This window comes from Portunus trituberculatus, chromosome 38 (assembly GCF_017591435.1).
Source record: "Portunus trituberculatus isolate SZX2019 chromosome 38, ASM1759143v1, whole genome shotgun sequence".
In the NCBI taxonomy this organism is placed as follows: Eukaryota; Metazoa; Arthropoda; class Malacostraca; order Decapoda; family Portunidae; genus Portunus; species Portunus trituberculatus.
The window spans coordinates 3663005-3678105 of record NC_059292.1 but is presented as its reverse complement, the minus strand read 5'-3'; the positions used below and the strand labels follow the sequence as shown (position 1 = coordinate 3678105).

The following is a 15101-nucleotide window of genomic DNA, read 5'->3' as shown; positions in this document are numbered from 1 at the left end:
AAATATACGTGTTTCTATGAATTGTGCACCCATGGACATGCAGTATTGACGGTATGTGAGTATTATTGTTGATGACTGGTGGATGTTTATAGCAGTCAAGACATTTTTTTATCTATATCATGGCTTTTCAAGAGAATTTATGGGCTGAAGGGGGTACTTTTGCGGGTAGCTCCTATCTCAAAGCCCACCCGCTAGGAAACCGTTGCCCCGAGTGAGGAACCCCAACCTACACTCTGACCGTGGACAGGATTCGAACCTGTGCGCTTAGAGACCCCTTGGACCCCAAAGCGCGCATGGTTCCACTGTACTTTTGGCTGACTCTATTTATCTTCAAGGGAACTGGCAATCAAGTGAGCCATTTCTTGTTTTCTTTGTTTCTATTGTTGCCTTGGCCAGCTTCCCCTCTTGCACGAGAAAAAAGAAAAGGAATAGCCTTCTACCACTGTTTCCTTAAGTTGCTTTCAGTTGTGCAAAGTTACGTGCGTTGTTATTGCATTTTTTACCCCTTCTATAAATTGTGTAATATGTTAAGTATTTCTGCATTGCTAAAAAAAAGTATTACTACCACCACCACCACCATCACTACCATTACCATTTCTACCACTACTTCTACGTTTGACCAGGAAATATTTGCTAAAACGAGGCACTTAAAACACTGTCCTGTACCAATTTGCTTCTGAGACGGTCCCGTTAAATTTATGTGCGTTCTCTGTTTGGGAATATTAGTCCAATGAAGAGGAAGAGAAGGAGGAAAAGGAGGAGGAGGAGGAGGAGGAGGACATGGACGATGGTGGTGATGATTGTTTAATTGTTGGTATGAGAAGATTTAATGTTTCCTGCTGATAGTTATAAGAGGAGGAGCTGCAGCAGGACTTGTATCAGTAGTGGCAGTAGTAGTAGTAGTAGTTATAGTAGCAGTAGCAGTAGTAGTGATAATGGTGGTGGTAGTAGTAGAAGCAAATGTTATTGTTGCTGTCGTCGTCAATTTAAGCGATATGGTGCAGAAGTCCATAACCAGAGTAAGAAAAGTCTTGTAATTCTTCCAAGAGTTGGGTTGACCTAATCCAGTTTGGCCGCCTGAACACCTGCAGCCGTGGCGGTGAGGGTGTGTGGGTCTGTGGCGGGAGGGACGACTCTGCTGCAGGGCATGCGTCTCGTGTGTGTGTGTGTGTGTGTGTGTGTGTGTGTGTGTGTGTGTGTGTGTGTGTGTGTGTGTGTGTGTGATGCTGATAATGATGCTGATTACCTTAATTTCAAGATAGCTTTTCTTGTGCATTCTATTCAAATTAAGAGTTTTTATTGTGAGCCTGGAAAGACTGTGCACGGTGGCGGGAAACACAGCTGATGACTAAGCTACAGCTCCCCGTTCCGCCATTACAAACCTAAACTCATATTGAATGCATAAAAACATAAGAATATACGGAAGCTATAAGTTACCATCAGGCTTACACGTGGCACTCTTTGTCTACCATTTACATCGGAAGCAATCGTGCAAAGCCGCCTCGCTCACCAAGTGCAGTCTGTGGGGACACCTTTGTTTCCGCTATGGGGAAGGTGTCAAGGTTCACAAAGCAGATCTTCGTCTTCGTCTGTCTTGTTGTTGTTGTTTTTTTAGAGACTCCATATTCATATAATCCAAAATCCAAATATTTTATTTCTTAATATTTTTCAACGAATCTTTTCCTATTGACATTTTCTTCTGTGACAAGATGTTATTTATTGTAGTCATTATAGCTGTTATAGTCATCACCACAACGCCTTGTGTGTCCATCCTGGTAACTTGGTTCACGCTGTTACTCATTACTCACCAGCGGTCCTAACTAACACTGTGTTGCGCTGGAGTTCGCCCTAGTTATAGCAACACTGACGGACCTCATGTTCCCTAATTGCGTTCCCTCGTGATAAAGGGTGTTCATTATTTTGCTTTCGCCGATAGAAAGAGGAATGTTTGGCGTGACAGTTCATTTCTGCTGTTGTGCGCATGGCCGGTGTTAAGCAGTGCGGGATGTTATGTTGGTGGTGGGGAGACTGAAACTGCAATAGTTGTAACAGTTGTAGATGAAGCATAATAACAATGCCAGCATGCACAGCAGCGGCCTTGTGACAGTAGTAGTAGTAGTAGTAGTAATAGTAGTAGTAGTACTGTAGTATGCAGTAGTAGTAGTAGTTATAGTAGTAGTTATTGTTGTCGTCGTCGTCGTCGTTGTGTTTCATTCCTCCCGCATTGGTAGGAACTCTAGCTATGGGCAGCATAAAAAGTAGTAGTACTGGCAATAGCAGTAGTACTAGCAGTAGAGTCACTTCCACCACCACCACCACCACCACCACCACCAAAAACAACAATTACATCAGCAACAACAACAACTCTAACAGTATAAACAGCAGCAACCAAGTAGAATATAACTACACCATACAAAACCCACAGCTAGAAGTCACATTACAAAGGTACTGCTGACATACTGATGAGAAATAAAAAATAAATAAATAAATAAAAAAAATAAAACTGAAGGATGCTGAAATTTGGTGATTGTACATTCGGTAACCACATCCTCACCATCTTCCTGCACCATTCCTTGCGACGTGGTAACAAGGAAACAGAGAACGAAGAATCTGTATCCCTGCCTCTGTGGCAAATTGGAGCCGCTGCTTGCATTAATCCTAACAAGTTTAGTTACGAGAAAATGAGGATATCGATTCCAGAACGAGAGACACAGAGAGAGACACAAACCCTGAGAAAGTTATAGAGAAACAATAAACGTACGTAGCTCCAACAAAAAATTTATACCGAGGAGATTCGTTAATGAAATGAGAGCGGAAGCACAGAGGAAGATCAGCCGTGACGTGGCCGATGTCTGATGCCTTCAGACATATCCGGGAATGTTCTGATACCGACAATGTGTAGTGTTACAAGTCCGTTGATAAGAGCTAATGAAGCTGCAAGGACAACCGCGGGGATATATATATATATATATATATATATATATATATATATATATATATATATATATATATATATATATATATATATATATATATATATAGAGAGAGAGAGAGAGAGAGAGAGAGAGAGAGAGTGAGAGATCACACACACACACACACACACACACACACACACACACACACACACACACACACACACACACACACACACACACACACACACACACACACACACACACACACACACACACACACACACACACACACACAGAAAGTTGATCACACACACATACACACAAACACACACACTTTCCAGATAATGTCAACTGCACGTGTTGCCATAACTTCCTTAGCTCCTCCTCTTCTTCCTTCTCCTCCTTCTCCTCCTCCTCCTCCTCCTCCTCCTCCTCTTCCTTCTCCTCCTCCTCCTCCTCCTCCTCCTCCTCCTCCTCCTTCTCCTCCCCTTCCTCCTTTTCCATTTTTGTCATAATTTTCCTTCACTACCTCATCGTTACCCGCTTTTGTGTTCAGGTGTTTTATCTAAAGCTTAGCAAAGTGCATGAAGACCAACACGCGAGGAAGAATCATAATAGATAGTCGAGTATAATTCTGCTCTTCCTCACACTTAATGTTTGTCTTTTGCCCTCAATCTTAAGTGGGAAAGATACTAAGCATCTGAAGGGAATTAAGGACTGAAGGAGAACTCTCAAGACAAGGGAATCTATGTGTCTTAGGTTAGGTACTTACTTACCTTCTGCATTTATATCCACAATTGTGCTTCGCAATCTTGAGGACAAAAGATACCATCATCATTCAGAAGGTGAAGAATGTGTGTGTGTGTGTGTGTGTGTGTGTGTGTGTGTGTGTGTGTGTGTGTGTGTGTGTGTGTGTGTGTGTTTAGGGGAAGGTGGGAAGAGTAATGGGTAGCAGCAAAGTTTGGGAAAGTCGTTCATACATTTCGGAAACTTTGGACAAGGAGTCAAATTAGATTCCAACCGTATATCTTCTTGCCTTATATAATCTTGCTGTAGACTTGTATTCCATAGTGTTTCAATTCTCTCTCTCTCTCTCTCTCTCTCTCTCTCTCTCTCTCTCTCTCTCTCTCTCTCTCTCTCTCTCTCTCTCTCTCTCTCTCTCTCTCTCTCTCTCTCTCTCTCTCTCTCTCTCTCTCTCTCTCTCTCTCTCTCTCTCTTTCTCTTTCTTTCTTTCTTTCTCTCTCTCTCTCTCTCTCTCTCTCTCTCTCTCTCTCTCTCTCTCTCTCTCTCTCTCTCTCTCTCTCTCTCTCTCTCTCTCTCTCTCTCTCTCTCTATGGACGCATTAGCGATTACGCGGACTTGTATTGCAATATTGTGAAAATGAATATGAACAGCTTTAAGATATTCACTCTTTTTTTTTCTGAACCCACGCTCGAAGCAAAGCAAAAATGAATTATTGACTGACATTTTCATTATATTTATCCACCGTTTATGCAAATCCATCAGACGCTTCAATGGTGCTGCCAAACAAAAATTGCACAGTTCGCGTGGCTGACAGGTGACGAGCACCGGCACACCGTTACAATAATAACGTAATGAATAACGTATTGACCTATAAATATTAATTCGATTTCTAGTTTTCTAAAAGGCACTAATGGGATTCTAGCGATGACGTTGTAATTAATCTATGGCTCAACATGAAATAACAAGGTTATTAAGAATGCCATTGTTGTGAGGATACAAAACTGCTAATGCAAAATCGCACAATTGATGATAAACGCAATATATATATACTCGTATATATATATATATATATATATATATATATATATATATGTATGTGTGTGTGTGTGTGTGTGTGTGTGTGTGTGTGTGTGTGTGTAATGTTATTTCCTATAGCGCCTGTAGGCACACTTGAAGAGTATGTAGGAAGTTCTGTTCAGCTTCCGCCCATTAGTCGAGCAGGCAATTTTATTTATAGTGGTACCCATATCACCACCCAAGTGCATCTTTGGTGTGCCCACCCAAAACCTGGGTATCATGATGTCATGTAGGTAACTTTAAACCACTCGACAAATGGCATAGCTTCAAAGTGGTATGGTGGGATTCGAAACGTACGCGTGGACGTCTGCCCGATCCCACGCTCACCACCTTATCCACTATGCCACAGCCTCTCCTATTAACAACAGTCATTGGAATTGTAGAGTTAGGGATGCAAGACATATGGCATAGAGTTGGTTGTGATGAAGGAATGTCAAGACGCGGCAAGCTTGTATGACTTGGGTGTGTGAAGGACCCGGGAGCTAATAAGTCTGCTGCTGCTGTGTGTTTATAGGAGCATAGACGCATTGTCGCAAGAACCCAACAGATGTTTTCAATGGTATTTTCACAGTTCAAGTGATATTATGATAGGAGGTCTCTAGCGTGAACGAGAAAACCACTCTTAAAAACTACAGCTACCATCTCTTTCACTTTTGGAAATTGTGCTGGTGAGTGAAAAAAGCCTCACTGTTTATTTTGCTTCCTACAGTCTTGTGTCCAATCAGATTGATGCGCTCTCTCTCTCTCTCTCTCTCTCTCTCTCTCTCTCTCTCTCTCTCTCTCTCTCTCTCTCTCTCTCTCTCTCTCTCTCTCTCTCTCTCTCTCTCTCTCTCTCTCTCTCTCTCTCGGCAAAACATGGTAATTAATAGTCTTGGCATATCTGAGGACTAAGAGTGAGGAACAACACAAAGCATCATCTCTTTAACCCTTGCAAATAGTCCTAATGAGGGAACAGAGCCTCATTTCTAATACGTTCAATGTCTCACGTTCCTTCAATCAGCTGACACCCTCTCTAGAAAACGTGATCACTGACAGAATCTTAAAACACCAAAGGACTTAATCCCTTCAGTATACCGTGACTCGTTTTCATATTCATTCCTATTGCTTACTCTTTGGTGATTCTATAGAGATTCAGAAACGTATGTGGTGGTTAAAATAGTGAAGATTCTGGCCATTAATTTTCTAACCTTCATAGAGCTTTTCTAATGCAAAAAAGATTGTCTAAACATACCCAAAAAATCAAGGTAAAAATGTGTCCCAGTACTGAAGAGGTTAAGATTGAGACAGAACATAAAGCGCAGTGAGAGTAGGGAAGAAAGAGAGAGAGAGAGAGAGAGAGAGAGAGAGAGAGAGAGAGAGAGAGAGAGAGAGAGAGAGAGAGAGAGAGAGAGAGAGAGAGAGAGAGAGAGAGAGAGAGAGAGAGAGAGAGAGAGAGAGAGTGGAGGATGGAGGATGGAGGAATAAGAATAAAAGAGAATTTTACTCATTTCTCTGCATGCCGAGTTCATCACACCCACACCCACACACACACACACACACACACACACACACACACACACACACACACACACACACACACACACACACACACACACACACACACACACACACACACACACCGCTAATGAACCGAGCCACATAAACATACAGAAAGAGAGAATGTGTTTAATAATGTTTTGGAAGGAAATGTAGTAAAATTAATTGAAATACCTCGAGATATTAACATTTTCAAAAAGGCCAAATGACTAAGAGAGAGAGAGAGAGAGAGAGAGAGAGAGAGAATGTATTGTGTTTCTGTCTGACGACGACCAAAATAAATTTGTCTTCCTCCTCGCCTCCTCCTCCTCCTCCTCCTCCTCCTCCTCCTCCTCCTCCTCCTCCTCCTCCTCCTCCTTCCTCCTCCTCCTCCATCTCCACACCTGTAGCCTCTTTTGCTCACCTGCTGCACTTCATTTCTCATTAAGCTCCTGCCTCATTTGCATACCTTTCTTTCTCCCTCGAAATAGTGAGGTGAATTTATCTATTTTTCCTATTCATTCTTGTTTACGCTTCATGACACTTTTTTTTTTCCTTTCTCTCTCTTCCCATTTACTTCATTTTTCTCTTGACAAGTACGCTGCTTTTCCCACATTGTCAGGTCAGAGAGAGAGAGAGAGAGAGAGAGAGAGAGAGAGAGAGTAGTGTCAACATTGTCTGTATTTCGTGTCGTATTAAATCCACGTGAAGTCATTTACATGCCCTCCTTCATGTATCAGTGTCTCCATCCTGAGTATCTTAACTGAAAAATACTTTGCGCTTTTTCGTTGTGATGAAGGATGAAGCGTCTTTGCCTCGTCAGTGACTTGGGTGCCGCTAGCTGAGTTGCGGTTCGCTGCTTTGGATGTATGAGGTCAATCAGCAGCAGCAGGGGCGGAAAACGTGAGAGCCTGGGGATTGATGTGATGTATAGGGCTAAAAACATGCATGTGACAGCCATTCGAGGCATGGTATATGTTGTCTCGTCATGTGGACACAGGAGGTTCTGGGTGAGCAGTGACCCACGGGGCTCAGATGGCCAGTTTGCTTTTACCCCGTGGGAAGAGACGTTCTGTTCGATGCAACAATTATGCTTAGCTTTAGTTACAGGGACACAGATGCAAGGCAGTAAAAATGTGAAGCAGTTAACGTAATGAAGCCCTCGTTGATTCAATTTCCCTTAATAACCAGGAAAGCTTCTGTGAGAACGTTCTTTTTCTTTGTCTCTGTCTTTGCTATGGAGCCTGTGAAGGACAGAAACTTATGGTTGGATAGTTGTTCTTTGTATTTATGGTACATGAAGACACTGTTAAACTAGCGGCCTGAGTGCATATGCAACGGTGATTGGTGTGCGTGTTTCTTGTCGGTCGCTACAGCTGTCACCGCTCATATTCTGAAATATTTCTGGCCACACCTCCACTACATTCAAAGCCTATAGTTGAAGGGAAATGGATTTTTGAGAGTGTTTTTACAAGATACCTACAATATTAACAGGGAAAATCTTAAAATTCTGGCTAATTGTCTTTGTGGCCTTGGAATAACAGTCGTGATAAGGGAGCAAAGTGCTTCTGAAAACGGTCATTTATCCAGCGGCGCTTAGGGACAGAAGAGCCAGTGCTTGTTTTTATGTGCTTTGTTGTTCAGTCTCACAGGACACACACATGACGCTCACGTGGTTTTGATATGTGCTTCTGGCATGGCACCATCAGAGGACACTGATGCCACACAAATATTAGATGATGGTACCACACAAACACAGGTGCCTCCCTACATATAATTTTCTGTTCATAATGTTACGTTCACCGGTTAAATGGGTAAGATTGGCATCGGGGAGCCGGTGAACAATAACAATAAAAAAAAAAAACACTGCAGGTTCAACTGGTGAGGGTATGTAAAGGGGGCACTTAAGAAGCTATTTAATAACCCAATAACAATGAAACTGACATACACATATACATATAACACAAATAAATATAACAATAAAGAACCCAACTTAATACCTAACAATAATACTAATCCTATATGGAGGCAATGTGGAAAAAACGGATGGATGGATGGATTGTAAAAAAGGCACCACAACAGCCAAGGTCATATGGCGCCGCTTCAAAAATTTAAAATGTTTAAAAACAGTTAAAAACAATACAGTAGTTTAAAAACTAGAAAAAGGACAAATAAAACTAAATAAAATATTAAAATATATAATAAAATAAGAATAAAATTCATAGCTTTGGGAGAAGGCCAGCTTCTCCCAAAAATCTAAAAACGTCATGGTCTTGGGCCAGGCACTCTGGTCCAGTTTGGTATAAGTGTGTGTGTGTGTGTGTATGTATATGTATGTCAGTTTCATGTGTTTCATGTTATATCTATATGTGTATGTCAGTTTCATTGTTATTGGGTTATAAAATAGCTTCATAAGTGCCCCCTTTGCATATCCTGACCAGTTGAACCTGCAGTGTTTTTTTTATTTTATTTTTTTTTTTTTTATTTATTTTTTTTTTTATTTTTTTTTTTATTGTTATTGTTCACCGGCTCCCCGATGCCAATCTTACCCATTTAACCGGTGAACGTAACAACAAGTTTTCTCTCCTCAGTCATTTTTTAAAGACGACATTCCTCTTCATTTGTTCTGGTTTGTGGAGTAATGCATGACGGCGCGGTGTCTTAGGGGTATGAAGTACTTATGGATCAATCGTGCTACTGTCTTCACCCAGCCTGCGAGAGTCTACTAGAGCCAGTTTGCCTTATAGTATCTTGGCACCGCAGTGTTTGTGGTGACAGTTCTTTGTTATTATCATTAGTTTTGAATTTGGTTCATTAGATGTTTCCCTTTGCAATGAAGCTCTTTCTGGCCACTGCCTCGAAGGTAATGAAACTGTTTTTGATTTCTAACTCAAGTCAATTAAAAAATTACCTTATTTCTACGGCTGCCCGCTGAACTCACTCTGCTCCTGCCCAACACTTAATGTTCCTAATGTGCTGCACCTTTAATCTACAACGACGAAGATATCTGTGTTCCTTTTGCTCGTCACACACACACACACACACACACACACACACACACACACACACACACACACACAGCGTAGTGTAGTGGTTAGCACGCTCGACTCACAATCGAGAGGGCCAGGTTCGAGTCCCGGTAAGCGGCGAGGCAAATGGGCAAGCCTCTTCATGTGTGGCCTCTGTTCACCTAGCAGTAAATAGGTACGGGATGTAACTCGAGGGGTTGTGTCCTCGCTTTCCCGGTGTGTTGTGTGTTGATGTGGTCAGTCCTACCCGAAGATCGGTCTATGAGCTCTGAGCTCGCTCCATAATGGGGAAGACTAGCTGGGTGACCAGCAGACGACCGAGGTGAATTACACACACACACACACACACACACACACACACACACACACACACCCGGTAGCTCAGTGGTTAGAGCGCTGGCTTCACAAGCCAGAGAACTGGGGTTCGATTCCCTGACCGGGTGGAGATATTTGGATGTGTCTCCTTTCACGTGTTGCCCCTGTTCACCTAGCTGTGAGTAGGTACGGGATGTAAATCGAGTTGTGACCTTGTTGTCCCGGTGTGTGGTGTGTGCCTGGTCTCAGGCCTATCCGAAGATCGGAAATAATGAGCTCTGAGCTCGCTCCGTAGGGTAACATCTGGCTGTCTCGTCAGAGACTGCAGCAGATCAAACAGTGAAACACACACTAGCAGTGAGTAGGTACGGGATGTAAATCGAGGAGTTGTGACCTTGTTGTCCCGGTGTGTGGTGTGTTCCTGGTCTCAGGCCTATCTATCCGAAGATCGGAAATAATGAGCTCTGAGCTCGCTCCGTAGGGTACCGTCTGGCTGTCTCATCAGAGACTGCAGCAGATCAAACAGTGAAACACACACACACACGAGAACATCTAGCGTATACTCCCTGTGGTGTGTTAAGTCGTCGTTTTCATCTGTGTGCAAGTAGACGTGTTTTAATTTGCATTCAAGTGTGACTTGAGTGTGTTGATAGGAGGCATTATTCTTTCTTAAGCTATCAGAGTGATAGCTCAGTGGCATTCCTTGATGGCAGACGTTCATGTTTCTTGATGACTGTCCTGATAAATTACTTGTGCTGCTTTGTTATTATGATACAACCATCCAAGTAGTGAGAAGCGAATTACTAATACATTTTTCTTGTACTTCTTATATAACATTAGTATATACAGTCTTCCTGAGTCCACAATATGTATATACGGGCATCTTCCCCTCCACAGGTGTGCTGCTGCTGTGCTTCGCGGGCGCCTACTGGCAGCCATGCGACGCTGTTCGTTCATCCCGTATGGTCTGTGGCTCCAAGATGGGCAAAAAGCAAGCAGTGGAGCCCTTTGAGTGGTGGCCAGATGAGGAAGAGCCCTGTCCGCCTGACCAATGGCGGTGTAGAGACGACAAGGAATGCATTCCCCGCAGCGCTTTGTGCTCCAATGCTACGGAATGCGAAGACGGGTCCGACGAGTCGCCAAGATTTTGTGGTGAGTGGAGACGAGTTGTGTTGTATCTTGTAGCTGTGATGTGGAACTCTAGACTCTTTGTTTCTAATTCTTAATTTTTCAGCATCATCCTGGTTAGGTCCCTTATTTAAACAATTCCACGTTATCATTACAAACATCTGCGTTACGGGAGACCCTTCATGGCAATTGCGTCAAAGCAATGTAGTACACAAAGCCAAAGGAATAAAAACACGGCGGCGTCCCTTCGAGTCACAGCGTCTTGCATCAGAGAAGCTGTGACTGCTCGCTGATCCAGAGAATTTCAAACACGTACCAGAGAAAACTGCAATTGACCTATGTCAAAGCAATTAAGGGTGATTGGACGAGAGCTGCTCACATGTACTACTAGGATTTAGTCAGAAGCGATTGAATCCTCGCACCAGTAGTGCCCATCAATAGAATCCGTAGTATTTTTTTTCTGTGACACGGCGTTACTTCATCACCTTAATTGATGTGCCGGGAAGGAAGCTATAGACTGGAGGGATCGGGACAGGGAAAGTTGGTGCTGTATAAGTAGTAGCTACAGATTGACTGAAGTTATGAGAACGCGATGGAATGTGGCGCAGCACGTCACCTAAGTGGTAAATAAACATAACAATTTCCTGTTGAGACAACTTGTAGTGAAAGGGACGAGGCAGCAGAGTGGCATGGAGAAAGAGAGGTAGAAGCGTTTTTTTTTTTTTTTTTATTATTCTCTTGTATAAAGGCGACGGAGGGAAAAAAAAAAAAACTTAATCGTTTCTCCTAAAATAGATCACAAATGAAAGTGTTTCGAACGGATGGATTGCTGTCTCGATGCTCCTTTCCAAAAATTGTTAAACTCGTAAGAAGACAGGGTCACAAGGATTTATTTTCTTTCTCTCAAGGAAGCCACGAAAAGTAACAGATTTTCGGCAGTGTTTATAAGTGCTGATGTATGTTCTCTCTCAATGTAAGTTACTTGACGTGTTATTTAAGGGAATTTTCTTCTTATCTCCCTTAATGTAATGCAAAATAAAAACATTAATTCTCCACAGTTAGTCCAACCCGGCAACAGTGGAAGGAGGAAGACAAACAGGCAGAAAGCTTGAGTGAAGAGAGAAGGTACTGTTTAACTCTTGCTGTAGTGGGATGGATACAACAAGAGTGAGAGTAGAAAGTCTTTGCATAACGAAGCCGCAGGAAGGAAGGAGACGTGCTGTTAGGAGGTTGTATCATACCACTCCATATTCACTTTAACTTTTAACCTGAGAAATAATGTAACTCGGCAATCACTTGTGTTTATTATTTCTAGCAACGTCTGTCCGAGTGTCCAGCTGTGCATCCTCTCGCTGATGGTCGTGTGCTTTCTTGTATGTTTTGTGTGTCTGTATTTATTTTTCTCCCTCATTCATTCACGTGTTTATTTGCTTCTTCATTCAGTGCTCACCCGCCAGTATACCGTATCACACTTGTATGTATGTATGTATGCATAGACTATGTATTCGTTGAGTCATAAAAATAAATGAACTGCTGAAGAAACGTGAGACAGCCAAACATACATACATGCAGACAGACAGATATTGCGACAGACAGACAGACAGACAGACAGACAAGAGCGTTCCTGTTACATATAGACGTGTGTATGAATATGTAAGAATTAAGCTCTCACCCATTCACCAAACCATACGTAAACTCTGGAACTCCCTGCCTGCTTCTGTACTTCCATCTTCCACTGACCTGAACACATTTGAGAGAGAGTGATACTGATACTGATATATTTATTGGCCCAAAAGAATTATACATTGCAAAATAAAATCAAAATAGTAGAATCATATAGCTAGGTCTGTTGAGAAAGACTTTGTTACAGACCTTTTGAAAAAATACAACAATCACAACGCCAGAGAGAGAGAGAGAGAGAGAGAGAGAGAGAGAGAGGTGGTTTCAAGACATTTACCCCAATTTTTTCTTTTGGGTAACTCTCGGATCTGCTCGGGGACTGGCATCTAGGCTGGTCTTTTTGTTTAATCGCTATTGCTGCCCTTGACCAGATTTTCCCTCTTGCATAAAACAAAATATTTAGGTGGAAATTAAGTCTGGTTTAAACATCACTTTCTGCTAAGAGTTATTGTCGCGTGCTAGATGAAACATAATAAGATAAAGGAACACAGGGTGAACTTGTCCAGAAAGTACCGAAGTGTTTTCATAAGCCTGAGCTGAGAGAGGTGAGGTGAGAGAGGTGAGGTGTAACATGCAACCAGCCAAGATATGACGAGATGTTGTATATGTGTATGGAGGAGGTAGTAGACACCTACCGAAACAATAATTTACTCCCAGTGAGATCTAATAGCACTAGTTCAGGAGGTGCTGTGAACCTTCCATTAAAGCTAGTTGTGATCTCGCTGAATGTTTCCCTTTGTGTCTCACAACTCAAGGGGATACTCACAGCCTACCCTCTAAAGACAGCTCTCCTTCTTCACACAAAACTACATGCGCTTACCACACATACACCCTTCATTCCAAATCAAAATTTAAAAGAAAAATGGGACCCGAAATAAACAACGCCTCGGAGTCCCCTCTGGGAGGGACCAAAATGTCCCCAGGTCGGACACCTCTCCTGTTGAAGACCACAAATGCCTTGACACCTCCCTCAACTTTTTCTACATTAACTTCTGCAACATTCGCGGTCTTAGATCTAATTTTCAATCTGTGGAACACCACCTCTCCTCTACTAAACCTCATCTTCTTTTCCTCACCGAAACACAGCTGTCTGAGGCAACTGACAGTAGCCCCTTCTCTGTTCCCTCCTACTTTCTCTATTCTCATTTTTATTCCAAAGCTGGAATTTTCCACCATCTGGCTACGACTTAACATCACTCTCAAACTAAATTCATCTGTGCTGTTTATCTCTCCCCTAACTCTTCTGACTATAGTAATTTCTTCGACTACTTAACTTCTAAAGTGGAGCACATTCTGTCCCTCTACCATTTCGCTGAGATTTCCATTCTTGGAGATTTCAATGTTCATCACCAGCTTTGGCTTTCCTCTCCCTTCACTGACCACCCTGGTGAACTAGCCTTCAACTTTGCTATCCTCCATGACCTAGAGCAACTGGTGCAACACCCTACTCGTATTCCTGACCGTCTTGGAGACACGCCCAACATTCTTGATCTCTTCCTCACCTCTAACCCTTCTGCTTATGCTGTCACCCTTTCATCTCCGTTGGGCTCCTCCGATCACAATCTCATTTCTGTATCTTGTCCTATTTTTCCAATCCCTCCGCAGGATCCCCAAAGCGAAGGTGCCTCTGGCGTTTTGCCTCTGCCAGTTGGGGGACCTGAGGAGGTATTATGCTGATTTTCCTGGAATGATTATTGCTTCCGTGTCAGAGACCCATCTCTTTGTGCTGAACGCATAACAGAGGTGTTAGTATCTGGCATGGAGGCGTACATTCCTCATTCTTTTCTCAACCTAAACCTTCTAAACCTTGGTTTAACTCAGCCTGTTCTCGTGCTATACATGATAGAGAGGTTGCCCACAAAAGGTACTTGAGCCTTCCATCTCCTGAATCTCATGCACTTTATATCTCTGCCCGGAATCATGCCAAGTCTGTTCTTCAACTTGCCAAACACTCTTTCATAAATAGGAAATGTCAAAATCTTTCAAACTCAAACTCTCCTCGTGACTTCTGGCATCTAGCCAAAAACATCTCAAATAACTTCACTTCTTCATCTTTCCTCCTTTATTTCATCCTGATGGCACCACTGCCATCTCTTCTGTCTCTAAAGCTGAACTCTTTTCTCAAACCTTTGCTCACAACTCCACCTTGGACGATTCTGGGCTTGTCCCTCCTCTCCTCCTCCCTCTGACTATTTCATGTCTACAATCAAAATTCTTCGTAATGATGTTTTCCATGCCCTTGCTGGCCTAAACCCTCGGAAGGCTTATGGACCTGATGGGGTCCCTCCTATTGTTCTCAAAAACTGTGCTTCTGTGCTTGCACCTTGCCTGGCCAAACTCTTCCAACTTTGTCTATCGACTTCTACCTTTCCTTCCTGCTGGAAGTTCGCCTACATTCAGCCTGTTCCTAAAAAGGGTGACCGTTCTAACCCCTCAAACTACCGTCCTATAGCTTTAATCTCTTGCTTGTCTAAAGTTTTTGAATCTATCCTGAATAGGAAGATTCTCAAACATCTGTCACTTCACAATCTTCTGTCTGATCGCCAGTATGGCTTCCGTCAAGGTCGCTCTACTGGTGATCTTCTGGCTTTCCTTACTGAGTCTTGGTCATCCTCTTTTAGAGATTTCGGTGAAACTTTTGCTGTTGCGTTAGACATATCAAAAGCTTTTGATAGAGTCTGGCATAAAGCTTTGATTT

General features: G+C 42.7%; 1 protein-coding gene across 3 annotated transcripts in view; it reads left to right on the top strand.

Moving 5' to 3' along the window:
• Positions 1 to 15101, top strand: part of LOC123514755 (low-density lipoprotein receptor-related protein 4-like) — a 112298-nt gene that overhangs the window by 62581 nt on the left and 34616 nt on the right. For 2 of the 3 annotated variants that reach the window (XM_045272863.1, XM_045272864.1), the window contains exon 3: positions 10493 to 10747. In XM_045272863.1, the coding sequence (XP_045128798.1) occupies positions 10493 to 10747 (255 nt within the window). Of the gene's footprint in view, positions 1 to 10035; positions 10167 to 10492; positions 10748 to 15101 lie in introns of those variants that run through there. The other variant, XM_045272865.1, reaches the window with a different exon arrangement.